This window comes from Trachypithecus francoisi, unplaced genomic scaffold (genome assembly GCF_009764315.1).
Source record: "Trachypithecus francoisi isolate TF-2019V2 unplaced genomic scaffold, Tfra_2.0 Lachesis_group4, whole genome shotgun sequence".
In the NCBI taxonomy this organism is placed as follows: Eukaryota; Metazoa; Chordata; class Mammalia; order Primates; family Cercopithecidae; genus Trachypithecus; species Trachypithecus francoisi.
The window spans coordinates 30,309,898-30,323,011 of NW_022681469.1; the positions used below are offsets into that span (position 1 = coordinate 30,309,898).

General features: G+C 44.9%; 2 protein-coding genes across 3 annotated transcripts in view; one reads left to right on the forward strand and one right to left on the reverse strand.

Annotated features, from left to right (window-relative positions):
- The first annotated feature begins 5,428 nt into the window (after positions 1 to 5,428).
- Positions 5,429 to 9,390, forward strand: OPN1SW (opsin 1, short wave sensitive). Its single transcript, XM_033194500.1, has 5 exons — positions 5,429 to 5,783; positions 6,067 to 6,235; positions 6,560 to 6,725; positions 7,338 to 7,577; positions 8,542 to 9,390. Exons 1-5 carry the CDS (start codon positions 5,429 to 5,431, stop codon positions 8,659 to 8,661), a joined length of 1,050 nt encoding a protein of 349 aa, XP_033050391.1. The 3' UTR covers positions 8,662 to 9,390.
- A 360-nt stretch (positions 9,391 to 9,750) lies between these two features.
- CALU (calumenin) overlaps positions 9,751 to 13,114 on the reverse strand; it is a 33,483-nt gene continuing 30,119 nt past the window's right edge. For both annotated transcript variants that reach the window (XM_033194498.1, XM_033194499.1), the window contains exon 7: positions 9,751 to 12,159. In XM_033194498.1, the coding sequence (XP_033050389.1) occupies positions 12,055 to 12,159 (105 nt within the window). In that variant the 3' untranslated portion in view covers positions 9,751 to 12,054. The remainder of the gene's footprint in view (positions 12,160 to 13,114) is intronic.

Here is a 13,114-nt window from a genome sequence, read left to right on the forward strand (position 1 = left end):
GAGGCCGAGGTGGGCAGATCACGAGGTCAGGAGATTGAGACCATCCTGGCTAACACAGTGAAACCCCATCTCTACTAAACACACAAAAAATTAGCTGGGTGTGGTGGCGCACGCCTGTAGTCCCAGCTACTTGGGAGGCTGAGGCAGGAGAATGGGGTGAACCCAGGAGGCGGAGCTTGCAGTGAGCTGAGATCGCACCACTGCACTCCAGCCCGGGTGACAGAGCAAAACTCTGTCTCAGAAAAAAAAAAAAGAAAAAAAGAAAGGAAAGGGAGAGAAAGAAAGGAAGAAAGAAGGAGAGAGAGAGAGAGAGGAAGGAAGGAAGGAGGAAAGAGAAAGGGAGGGAGGGGGAGAGAGAGAGAGGGTGGGAGGGAGGGAGGGAAAGAAAGAACAAAAGAAAGAAAAAGAAAGAAAGACCTCCTGAAACTATTCAGAAAATATCCACTTTGGTAGGACTCTCCTTTTTTCTGGACAATAGTAACAAATGGAAAAACAGATTTTCACTTGATTGTATTATATTGGGTTCTGAACATTTGTAAGTCCAAATCTAAATCAATGGTTGAATCTCAGCTGGAGGGGAAGGGAGTGAGGAAGGAAGGGTTTTGTCTCTCATTTGGCAATGTCAGGAGACATTTTTGGTTATCATGACTGGGCTGGTAGTGTTAATTTTGGCATCTAGAGGAGAGGGATGCTGTTCAACATCCTACAATGCACAGGACAGCCCCCACGACAAAGAATTATCTGCGATGTCAGTAGTGCCGATGTTGAGAAATCCTGGTCTAAGTGTATTTCACGTGATCTTCTGTAAAGCCTTAGTGTATTAACATGTTCTAAATTGATAAGGTGATTTTCAGCCTGGGAAGAGCACTGTATATACTAAATGCACCTAAAACACCTCTAGTTTTTATTTTTTATTTTATTTTGGTGTTTTGTGTTGAAACACGGTCTTGCTCTGTTGCCCAGGCTGGAGGGCAGTGGCGCGATCTCAGCTCACAGCAACCTCTGCCTCCTGGGTTCGAGCAATTCTCCTATCTCAGCCTCCCAAGTAGCTGGGACTATGCAACAGCGTGCCACCTTGCCCAGCAAATTTTTGTATTTTTTGGTAGAGACGGGGTTTCACCATGTTGGCCAGGTTGGTGAACTCCTGACCTCAAGTGATCCGCCCACCTTGGCCTCCCAAAGTGCTGGGATTACAGGCGTGAGCCACCGTGCCCAGCCTGCCTCCAGTTTTTATATTTCCTCTTCCTCCTTTACCCCATGCCCCTTCCTCAGAAGCTTGCCTCCTTCTACTCCATAGCTTCCATGACTTGGGAGAATTTTTGTCCGTGGCTGGAGCACCAGTAAGACTTTGTGCTTGGGTGAAGCTCTTTTTGGTCTGAGCTCCTTGGGGATTGGGTTGCCTCCAGCTGGGGCCCATTGTCTCCCTCTGCTGTTGGTGGAACAGGGTGGGAGGCACTGTCTGGGAAGGTGTGAGGACAGTATTAGGCGGGGCCAAAGACGTGGCCACCTAGCCTTGTACACTGGGTGTAAAAGGGCCCGGGGTGTCTTGCACCCTCGCCATTTAGCCTCCCATCAGAAACGTTTGCAGAGGTGGGTACCTCAGCAGAGCCCAGCAGACAGTGGAGGCTGGTTTGTTCCACTCAGGCCAGGCTCACACACAATCCATGTGCCCTGCTCAGGGATAGGCACCTTAGTCCTGAAGTCCTGCCCAGGGTAAGCGATGAGCAGCTCTGCTCATCCTGGCTCTGCTGAGGTGCCCACCTCTGCAAATGTTTCTGATGGGAGGCTAAATGGCAAGGGTGCAAGATACCCCGGACCCTTTTACACCCAGTGTACAAGGCTAGGTGGCTACATCTTTGGCCCCTCCTAATACTCTCCTCACATCTTCCCAGACAGTGCCCTCCCACCCTGTTCACCCCATAACTCTGTCTCAAAAAAAAAAAAAAAAAGAAAAGAAAAAAGAAATGAAGCCTCCATAAAACCCCAAAAAAGAACAAGGTTCAGGGAGCTTCTGGATAGCTGAACACATGGAAGTTCCTGGAAGGTGACACCTGGAGAGGGCATGGAATCTTCATGCTCCTTCCCACATGCATGCCTCTCCTTATGCATCTCTTCATCTGTATCCTTTATAATACCTGTTAGAATAAACTGGTAAGTGTTAAGTGTTTCCCTGAGTTCTGTGAGCTACTTTAGCAAATTAATTGAACCCACAGAGGGTGTTGTGAGATCCCCTATTTGTAGTCATTCGGTTGGAAGCACAGGTAACAAAACCCAGGGGCTTGTGATTGGAGGCTGAAGGTGAGAGGTGGGAGGTGGAGTCGCGGGGAGGGGTGGGTGGCCGAGCAATGGCAGTCTTGGGGACTGAGCCCTCAACCTGCAAGATCTGATGCTATCTCCAGGTAGTGCCAGAATAGAACTAAATTAGAGGACACCCAGCTGGTGTCTGCTGCAGAACTGATTGCTTGCTTGTTGGTGAGAAATCCCCACACATGTGGTCACAGAAGTCTTCTGTGTTGCTGATCGCTGTGGTGTGACAGCAGAGGAAAATCAGTCTGGGTATCTTCCTAACTCAGCTTGCCTCTCTTGTGCTATCTGGGAATCTTCAAAATGATGATACTGAGCAAGTTCCTATCATGAGGGGGTTGGAAAATCCGTAACTATTGGCTCAGATCCTACTGAGGAGATGCTGGAGACAGGAGAGAACTATGTTGTTTTGTGTCAGGTTTCATTGATTTTTCTCCATTCTTTATTCATTTTAAATGTCATTGTTTTATGCTCTGCTTTTTAGTATCTCCCCCTATTTATTTTAGATTTGATTCACTCTTTCAGCTTCTCAAGGCAAAAGTTTAAATTTTAAACATTTTTTTTTTTTTTTTTTTGAGGCGGAGTCTCGCTCTGTCGCCGGGACTGGAGTGCAGTGGCCGGATCTCAGCTCACTGCAAGCTCCGCCTCCTGGGTTTACGCCATTCTCCTGCCTCAGCCTCCCGAGTAGCTGGGACTACAGGCGCACGCCATCTCGCCCGGTTAGTATTTGTATTTTTAGTAGAGACGGGGTTTCACCGTGTTAGCCAGGATGGTCTCGATCTCCTGACCTTGTGATCCGCCCATCTCGGCCTCCCAAAGTGCTGGGATTACAGGCTTGAGCCACCGCGCCCGGCCTAAACATTTATATTCTAGTATAAATACTTAAAGCTATACATTTTTCTCTAAGTACTGCTTTAGCTGCCTCCTTCAATTTCCAATACTTTTTTTAGTTGTTATTCAGCTCAAATTCTTTCCAATTTTCCTTATGATTTCTCTTTTGACTCACAAGGTATTTAGATGTATATTGCTTATTCATAAGCATTTGGGGATTTTCCAGATATCTTTTTGTTATTGATCTATCTGTAAGTTCACTGATCCTTTCTTCTGCTGTCCAATCTGCTGTTCAGCCATCCAGTGAATTCTTCATTGGACATGTTGTAGTTTTCAGTTCTGGAATTTCCATTTGGTTATTTTTATTTTTCCCATTCTTCTGTTGAGATCCATTAACTCATGATGATCATCTTTTTCCTTTCAGTTCTTGAATATATTTATATCGCTGTTTAAAGATTTTTTGGCTGGTGCCAATTTCTTGGGTCATCTCAGGTTCTGTTTCTACTGACTGCTTTTTCTTTTGGCTATGGGTCATATTTTCCTCTGGGTTTTTTTTTTCTTTCACATGCCTTATAATTTTTCATTGTTGTGAACTTTAGAGACTGGATTATCTTCCATTGAGGAGTGTTGATTTTTGTTCTAATAAGTAGTTAACTTACTAGTTGATCACCTTGAACCTGCTGAAGCTTGGTTTTATCTTTTGCTAGTATGAGTTAGCTTTGGCTTTGCCCTTACTCTCAGAACAAATATTTAGTCCTGGGATATAGATTTTAGCTCTATGGTGTGCCTTTTGGGAGTTTTAAGTGGAAAGCCCTAAGTGTTTACCCAGACCCTCTGACTTGGGATTCAAATTCAAACTCTACAGTCAAAATCTGTGTAGCTCTTTCAGACCTCCAGTGGTTGTCTTTTACTGGGCTCTTGGAAATTCCTCCATCCAGTTTAGCAGTCAGCCTGTGATTTGAGGGGATTTAAAGACTTTGCCTTCTGTGGCTTCCTTCATTCCAGGAAATCCACCTTCAGGTGTTCTGGAGCCCCAAACTGTCTTCTGTCCTCTGACTCTAAAGTCAGAGGCTTTTGCTAAAGCCAAAAAAGGCTGGGGCTTTCTGCTCAAGTTCTAGCTATCCTGTGCCATTTATACTCGGGAGTACACTCGGGAAAACAAAAACAAAAACAAAGAAACCCAAAAAACAATGTAGACGTTTCTTTTCATTGAAGAGTTGAGTTCCCTTCAGTTTCTGCCTGCTTTGGATACTTTAGGTGTTTTCAAAAAGTTGTTTTCATATTGTGTCCAGTTTACAATGCCTAAGGGTGCATTCATCTAATAAACCTTTCTGCCATTACTGGACCATCCTTTCACTTTTTAACTTATTTATACCTAAAGTATGTCACTTTTAACTCATCTATATATTTATGATCTGCTGAGGTGGAAAAGATTCATTCATAAAGCCTAAAGTGTAGTACCTAGTACAAGTGCAGGTGGAACTTGTCACTGGGGTGGGCTGCACAGAAGAGGTCTTTGTGAGGTAGACTGTGAGGGCTAGGTAAGACTTCAATGAACAGACAGGAGGAAGACTGGTGACTTGTTGAGCTGAGGGTAGGGGTAGGCATGAACATGGCGTGAGGACAGTGAACAGACCCGCCCCCCTGGCTGGAGGTCTAAGTAGGAAAGGCACACTCTTTGAGTAGATTCAACACAAAGAAATGGAGGCAGCCTGGCTCAGGGATGCCCTAGACCTCTAGGCATTGTCAAGTTGCCTAAGTCCTGTTCCATCAAGGCTGTTTACTGACGTGCTTCCAGGGCACTCCCCACTCGAGCCCTTTCCTCCAGCCCAGCTGGTTCCCAGCCTCTCAGGAGAATTAAGATGGGCATCTTCCACAAAGGGGCAGATAAGCTGAGGAAAACTTAACCGATACAGTTGTGCCAGAAGCCAAAACAAGAGGCGTGCCCTTTCTATAGCCCCATTAAAAGAATAGCAAAAAGGTGGAAGCATCTTCAGTGAATATGGGTCAGCACCTCCCAGACCTCAGGGAGTTCACTTCTATTCATCCCAGCACCCAGCATTGCATATCCAGATTATTTGAGCCCAATCTTTTATCCTCTGAAGAACACAATCGGCTTTGGGGCCACAAAAGGTTTAGGTAGTGGTTTAGCTATTTCTAATCTCAAACTTTGTCCTTGGGAGGTTTAGGATTAGTATTGATCATTCACAGAGGCCAAGTGTTTTTAGAGGAGGGGTTTTCTGGGGTGGGAGGATCACCTATAAGAGGACTCAGAGGGGGGTGTGGGGCATCCATGAGAAAGATGTCAGAGGAAGAGGAGTTTTATCTGTTCAAAAATATCTCTTCAGTGGGGCCGTGGGATGGGCCTCAGTACCACATTGCCCCTGTCTGGGCCTTCTACCTCCAGGCAGCTTTCATGGGCACTGTCTTCCTTGTAGGGTTACCACTGAATGCCATGGTGCTGGTGGCCACAGTGCGCTACAAAAAATTGCGGCAGCCCCTCAACTACATTCTGGTCAACGTGTCCTTGGGAGGCTTCCTCCTCTGCATCTTCTCTGTCTTCCCTGTCTTTGTCGCCAGCTGTAAAGGATACTTCGTCTTTGGTCGCCATGTTTGTGCTTTGGAGTCCTTCCTGGGCACTGTAGCAGGTACTGCAGGGGAAAAGGGGTTAGGGGAAGGCCAAGGTTGCTACTCCACTGGAGGGGGTCCTTAAGGAGGAGCCTGGGGGAAATGAGTCTGGTGCTTTTTAAAATACTGGGGTACAAAGCAACCCAGACTACAAGTTTGGCCAAAATAGGATGTTTGTGTCTTCACTCCAAATGTCAGTCCAGTCCTGTCTCTCTGTGCTTGCTCCACCCAATCTGTCTGCCACTGTGCCAGCCAGGCTGGGTGGGGCCCTGTCTACCCCATTATCCTCACATTTCACCACAGGTCTGGTGACAGGCTGGTCACTGGCCTTCCTGGCCTTTGAGCGCTACATTGTCATCTGTAAGCCCTTCGGCAACTTCCGCTTCAGCTCCAAGCATGCACTGACGGTGGTCCTGGCTACCTGGACCATTGGTATTGGCGTCTCCATCCCACCCTTCTTTGGCTGGAGCCGGTGAGAGTGCAGGGCAGCGGTGCTGACTTAATTAGCTCAGGTTGATGTGGGTGGAAAGAGAACTTGGGAATAACTATTTAATCTTTGACCTCTACTTTTTAAAGAGTTGCAGTACGAGGCCAAAGGGCAGTGGGAGACGAGTGCTAACGTTTACTCTGCAGTTGGAATTGCTGTAGCTTCTCCCAGTCAGGACAGAAAACCCCCCTGCTTGAAGCCTTTGGGCAGTCTCTGGGTTCTAAGTGGAGAACACAATCCGGGCATCTCAGCTCCCACTGCATTAACTCTTGTGGAGAGTCCAGTGAGCAAGTGTTTGGTCCTTTGCAGGTTCATCCCTGAGGGCCTGCAGTGTTCCTGTGGCCCTGACTGGTACACCGTGGGCACCAAATACCGCAGCGAGTCCTATACGTGGTTCCTCTTCATCTTCTGCTTCATTGTGCCTCTCTCCCTCATCTGCTTCTCCTACACTCAGCTGCTGAGGGCCCTGAAAGCTGTGAGTGGCATTTGACAGTCAGGGAGGAATGGGTTCGGGGCTCCACATGAGAAGGAATAGTGCTCTGGAACATAAGACGCCTGGAAATGTCCATAGCCAGAGAGGGTATCTAAAAGCAGCAAAGGAAGTGGGAGGAGGGAGAATGATGGAGATCCAAAGGAACTAGGCCAGGAGATGGGGCAGAAAAGAGGCATTCAGAGTGGACGCCCCCTCCCCATCCCACAGAAAAGTATCCAGAGGCCGGACACAATGACTAATACCTATCATCCCAGCACTTTTGGAGGCCGAGGCAGGCGGATCACCTTAGGTCAATAGTTCCAGACCAGCCTGGCCTACATCGTAAAACGCCAAAATGCAAAAATTAGCTGGGCGTGGCGGCACGCACTTGTAACCCCAGCTACTCAGGAGGCTCAGACAAAAGAATCACTCGAACCCGGGTGGTGGAGGTTCCGTGAGCCGAGATTGTACCACTGCGACTCCAGCCTGGGCAACAGAGTGAGACTCCAGTCTCAAAAAAAAAAAAAAAAAAATTAAAAATTAAAAATTAAAAAAAAAAAAGCATCCAGAGGGCCAGGAAAAAGAGGGATGTGATGCTCTCTGTTTCCACCCCAGGTTGCAGCTCAGCAGCAGGAGTCAGCTACAACCCAGAAGGCTGAACGGGAGGTGAGCCGCATGGTGGTTGTGATGGTAGGATCCTTCTGTGTCTGCTACGTGCCCTATGCAGCCTTCGCCATGTACATGGTCAACAACCGTAACCATGGGCTGGACTTACGGCTTGTCACCATTCCTTCATTCTTCTCCAAGAGTTCTTGCATCTACAATCCCATCATCTACTGCTTCATGAATAAGCAGGTAAAGCTCTCTATTCACATTCTATGGTCCAGAAGACCCTGGTTCTTCTTGACTTTTAACTGGGAGCACCCTGGACTCTACTCAGGTTTCTAGGAGTAGACGAGGGAAGCCACAAAACCCCCGAGAAGGTTGGGAAGCCCTTGGTAAGAACAGGGAGGAAGGCATGGTTATCAAGACGAGAAAACAGAACCCCGGAGGAAAGAATCTGAGTCAGGAAAATAAAGTTGCTCCAAAGAACAGGATGAGCGAAAGCACTTTATTGAAAAACGCGTGCAGCAAACCACCATGGCACGTTTACCTATGTAACAAACCTGCACATCCTGCACATATATCCTAGAACTTAAAAAAAAAAAGATTCCTCTGAATTTCCAGTCCTTTCATTTAATAAGTTCTTAATCATTTCCCTTCCAACTTTTAGCCTGCACGAGCATGTGTGAAGCACAGAAATCGTACCACATGCATCAATCTCTAAAATATCTTATCATCTGAAGGTACTGGGGGATTTTCTATCCCCTATCCTGAAATCTGAGCTAATAAACACCAAACCCTAAGTGGCAAAAACCCTACTTTCAGATGGTATTGTTTCCTCAATCGCAGAGGTAGACTCAAAAATAATTTGAAACCTCCCTGGATAGAACAGAATTGGCAGTCCTTTCCAGCTGGGAGCACCTGCTAGTAACAGGGGCCTCTGTTGGCAGTGCTTTTATGAAGCAGGATGGTTTGTGAATTTACCAACAGTGAGGTCTCAGACTTGACCAGAATGTTTAGGATTACCCTAGACCCTGGAGTTGTTCTAGACTGGAATCTAGATAGTTTTCACGATGGGGAAGATAGATTCAGAACCACCTAAGGGCATTCTGGGTACAAAGCATTGTGCAAGGCTTTGGTGATACACAGAATGAGGTCTTTTTTCCCGTACTTCCTCATCTGCCAAGGCTATCTCCAATTGTGCCTTTCTCTCCAGTTCCAAGCTTGCATCATGAAGATGGTGTGTGGGAAAGCCATGACAGACGAATCCGACATAAGCAGCTCCCAGAAAACAGAAGTTTCTACTGTCTCGTCTAGCCAAGTTGGCCCCAACTGAGGACCCAATATTGGCCTGTTTGCAACAACTAGAATTAAATTTTAAGTAAGTTTCTATTGTCTCCGTCAGAAACCACACTACTAAAAACACAAAAAAGATGGTAAGAGGAGTGATGGCAGTTTGGGGAGTCAATTTTTCATTTTCTTACTATTGCCTTCTTGCCCACAAAGCTACTGTTTCCACTGGGTCTATTTCAGACCACCCAAAGGCCATTTCAACAATCATCAGTTTCTACTCCTAAGTGGCACCATTCACAGCACTTGGAGAACTGATTTCTACATACAAGGCAACTAAAAAGGAATATGGCTTTAAGTTTTCAGTATATGGATACTTTCCTTTTTAGTAACTTTTTTTTTTTCCTGCTGGGGATCCATTCTGAGATGATATATGCTGAATTAGAACAAACTTAAGAAAACACCTTAGAAATGGGAAAGACATAAAGAAAAAACCCCCCAAAAACAAAAAACCTTAGTGGTCCCAAATATGTTTGAAAGAACTTCTGGATAACTGCTACAGCTTTGGCAGGAACAGCCATGTCCACAAGCCCCTGAGCAAGCACAAATTATTCCAGGTGCTTCCTCCCCATTGCATTTGGCTAAACCTTTGTATTTGTCTTAAACTGTGTGTTTACTGAAGTTAATAGTTTAATTCTCTTGAGGTTCTCAAAATGAATTTGCATGTCTTAGTACTATTTGTAAACAACACCATAATGTTAAATAAAATTGTTTTACCTTATGCTCTATACTCTCCCTCCAGGCCCCCCAAAAAGAGCCTTTTTGAAATAAAAATCAAGATAAACGTGTGTGTACATTCAGAATCGCTTGTGTTTGGTATCAGATAATTATATAACAAGCAGCAGGTCTCTCCAGTTATATGGCCTAATGGAAGTAAAGAAAGGTTATGGCTGTGGTGAGAAGGATGCTAGAAAATACCAGAAAACAGGGAGAAAAGAATAACCATTTAGAAGGCAGTGCTGTCTCTGAGTTTGGGAGAACTTCAAGGAGGGTTCCCATTCTGACATTTTACAGCATCCATACTCCTAAGCTAGAGTTCTATTTCTTAGAAAATGAAGGTCATACATACCCCATAATGAATGTAAACAGTTTTATTTAGAAACAGATAGGTACCTGTTCACATTGCAGAATATAAAACTTGGTTTACACTCTATAAAAAATAACCAATATCCAAATTCAAGAGAGCTAGCATTCACAGAACACACAATATGGGTGTGTAGCTACTGTTCACCAGCCTCAGGCTTGATTTAAACAACAACAAAAAAAATCCAAAGGGATCATTCAAGATTACCATACAATGCCTGCTGCTGTCTTAGCAGATTAAGGTTTGCTTTTCAAGTGCGTGATTTTAACATAAGGTCTGGGCTCTCTGCACCTAGTGAGGTGTGAGGCTCTCTTGCCACACAGTTCACACTCTCACTTAACTAAGCCAGAGTTGGTGGATTATTAAATTATCACTGGTCTTCTTAACAGTAAAAATAGGGAATCCAGAGGGCAGGAAATTTCCATTACCCTATATTGGGGCTAAACTGAAAAGAGTATATCCATTATCAAGAGCTCAGTACAAAGGCTGGGGTGAAGTTACATGATACCTGGCTTTTTAACCAGACCAGGGAGCCCACCTCAACATGACTGTGGAAGACCAAAGGATATACCTAGGTTCAGATTATAATAAATCACCCAGCACCACCTGAATGTATTATCCACAAAGATATAGCAATAATAAAGGTTATATATACATATATTTATCTTGGTAACCTGAGGGCTAAAAACGTAGAATACGATAATTCTTCTCAAGAGGTCCATCTGTAAGAAAGGGACCCAAAAGGACAGTGTTTGTGTTGCATAAAATATGGGTGAAGTAGAGTCGGGAACAGAGGGTGGTTTCTTTAGCTCTTTCCACATCTCTCTCTCTGATAAGGACTGAAAACCTGTTGATTCATGATAAACTTTTCCTTTTTTTTTTTTTTTTGGCAGTGGGGAGAGGGAAAGAGGAGGAAATGGGGTATGATGGGTCAAAGGCAGGAAAGGTGAGCCATGGTCCTCAAACCAAAGAGCCCTCTCTGTAGGTCCTCTCATCTTTGAGTGTGAGCTCAAGCTCTCTAGCGGACACAGAAAGAGGCCTGGTAGTAAGTGGTTTGCATTGTGAGGTATGAGGATCCCTGGTAAATTCAGCAGCATGTGGTTTTTGGAAATCAGCCCACAAGATAAGAACACTGCAACCAAACTCATAACTAATACTGCTAATTTAACTATTGTCCAAAAGAGAAAGGGAAGAAGAAAAAAATCCCCACTATATTGGGAGGTTCTAGGCTTTCCTCTAAGTTATCCAAATAGTCTTTTTTTAATCTTAGGGTTTCTTAAGAGAATTCCCATTCAGTGACCACTTCTTTCGTTAAAGGCACTTTCAATTACATGATTGGAAAGGAGTGAATTTTAATTGTGGTGAAACCAAGATTAATTCCTTGGCACACCCGGGAAGAGGAGGAACTGGATTGGGGCATTTACAGTGATTTCAACAGGCAAATAATTAAGTCGTGAGCATTTCAACAGATGCACACTGAGAAAAAATGTTTGCCCTGAAAACACTTGTATTTTTCCTTTAGTTTTACAGCTGTTTCTATCTATAGCTCTGTAAAGAGATCACATCCACTACTTGATTGATTTTCAGGACACTGGCCCTAACTCTTCCCACCACAGCTGTGCTTGACAAAATTAGCCAACAGTCAGTACTACAAGGGGAAAAAGAAGAAAATCAATTTGGGCCAAGCCTTCTTAGAGCAAAGGGATCTTTCCTTGCCCAGGTAATGGCAGGTTCAGTTGCTGGACGTGTAGCAACTGAATGTAGTATGTGGCCCCTACTACCTATGAAATGTTGGACTTTTTGATAGGCAAAACTAAGTGCTGTCTCTCTAAATATAAATTGTGGAGTATATATTTTTTTCCTTTCCTCTCTTCTGCACATTTCTTATTGATCTCAGGCTTACAAAATTAGTTAAGTGAGAATTATTAAAATCATATAAGGGGTTGAGAAAGAGTAAAGAGCTAATGTTTGTCTACATGTGTGAGTTGAGGATCTTGATCCTTCATATCATACTCCCAACCAGAGAACAAATACAAAAATAAACACGCCATGTTATACATAATACAAAGTGTAAATCTACAAACACAAGTGTACTAATTAGAGTTGTTCCTCAGAAGCACGGCTTCCCTCCGGTCCCTCAGAGAGGAGGAGGAATGGGGACGGGATGGTTTTCATTACGCCTTTTCATGTCTTAAAAAGTTTGTAATAACAGTCTCAGTAGCGCAAACAATTTCATGTGAAACCAGAAGCTGTAAAAATAAATTACTTTTGAGGAAATGAGGGTTCCTTCGCAGCTCAGAACTCATCATGCCGTACTAAGGCCTCCCCAAAATCTGTGGCCTGGCTGCCAACAAATAAATCATACTTGTCAACGATCTCCTCCTTGGTAAGCTTGCCATCCTGAAATTAGAGATAGCAATGAATTGAAGCAGAACATATTTCCCATTAAAAATTCAGAAACACGGCCGGGCGAGGTGGCTCAAGCCTGTAATCCCAGCACTTTGGGAGGCCGAGACGGGCGGATCACGAGGTCAGGAGATCGAGACCATCCTGGCTAACACGGTGAAACCCCGTCTCTACTAAAAAATACAAAAAACTAGCTGGGCGAGGTGGCGGGCGCCTGTAGTCGCAGCTACTCGGGAGGCTGAGGCAGGAGAATGGCGTAAACCCAGGAGGCGGAGCTTGCAGGGAGCTGAGATCCGGCCACTGCACTCCAGCCTGGGCGACAGAGCCAGACTCTGTCTCAAAAAAAAAAAAAAAAAAATTCAGAAACACTGTTATAGAAGAATCGGGGTTAATCAGGAGTTAAGATTCTTACTTCTACTAAATTAAGTGTGAACTCAGCCCTCATTCCCCCCACATACATACAAAGAGGGAAGAAAACAGCAATTACACATCCCCTTTTCTTTTTTTGAGACTGAGTTTCGCTCTTGTTGCCCAGGCTGGAGTGCAATGGCGCAATCTCAGCTCACCGGAACCTCCGCCTCCCGCGTTCAAGTGATTTTCCTGCCTCAGCCTCCCCAGTAGCTGGGATTACAGGCGTGCGCCACCATGCCCAGCTAATTTTGTATTTTTAGTAGAGACGGGGTTTCTCCATGTTTGTCAGACTGGTCTCGAACTCCCAACCTCAGGTGATCCACCCGCTTCGGCCTCCCAAAGTGCTGGGATTACAGGCGTAGGCCATCGTGCCAGGCCCATTAAACATTTATTTTATCAAGAAAGTTAAAAGTGGAAGGGTGGAAAGAATATAACACAACAACTCAATGCTAGAAATAAAGGCTTCATGAGGAGAAAACTCTCCCTTTAGAGGAAAATATGGAACCTTTCCTAGATGGGGATGACTACATGCATTTCC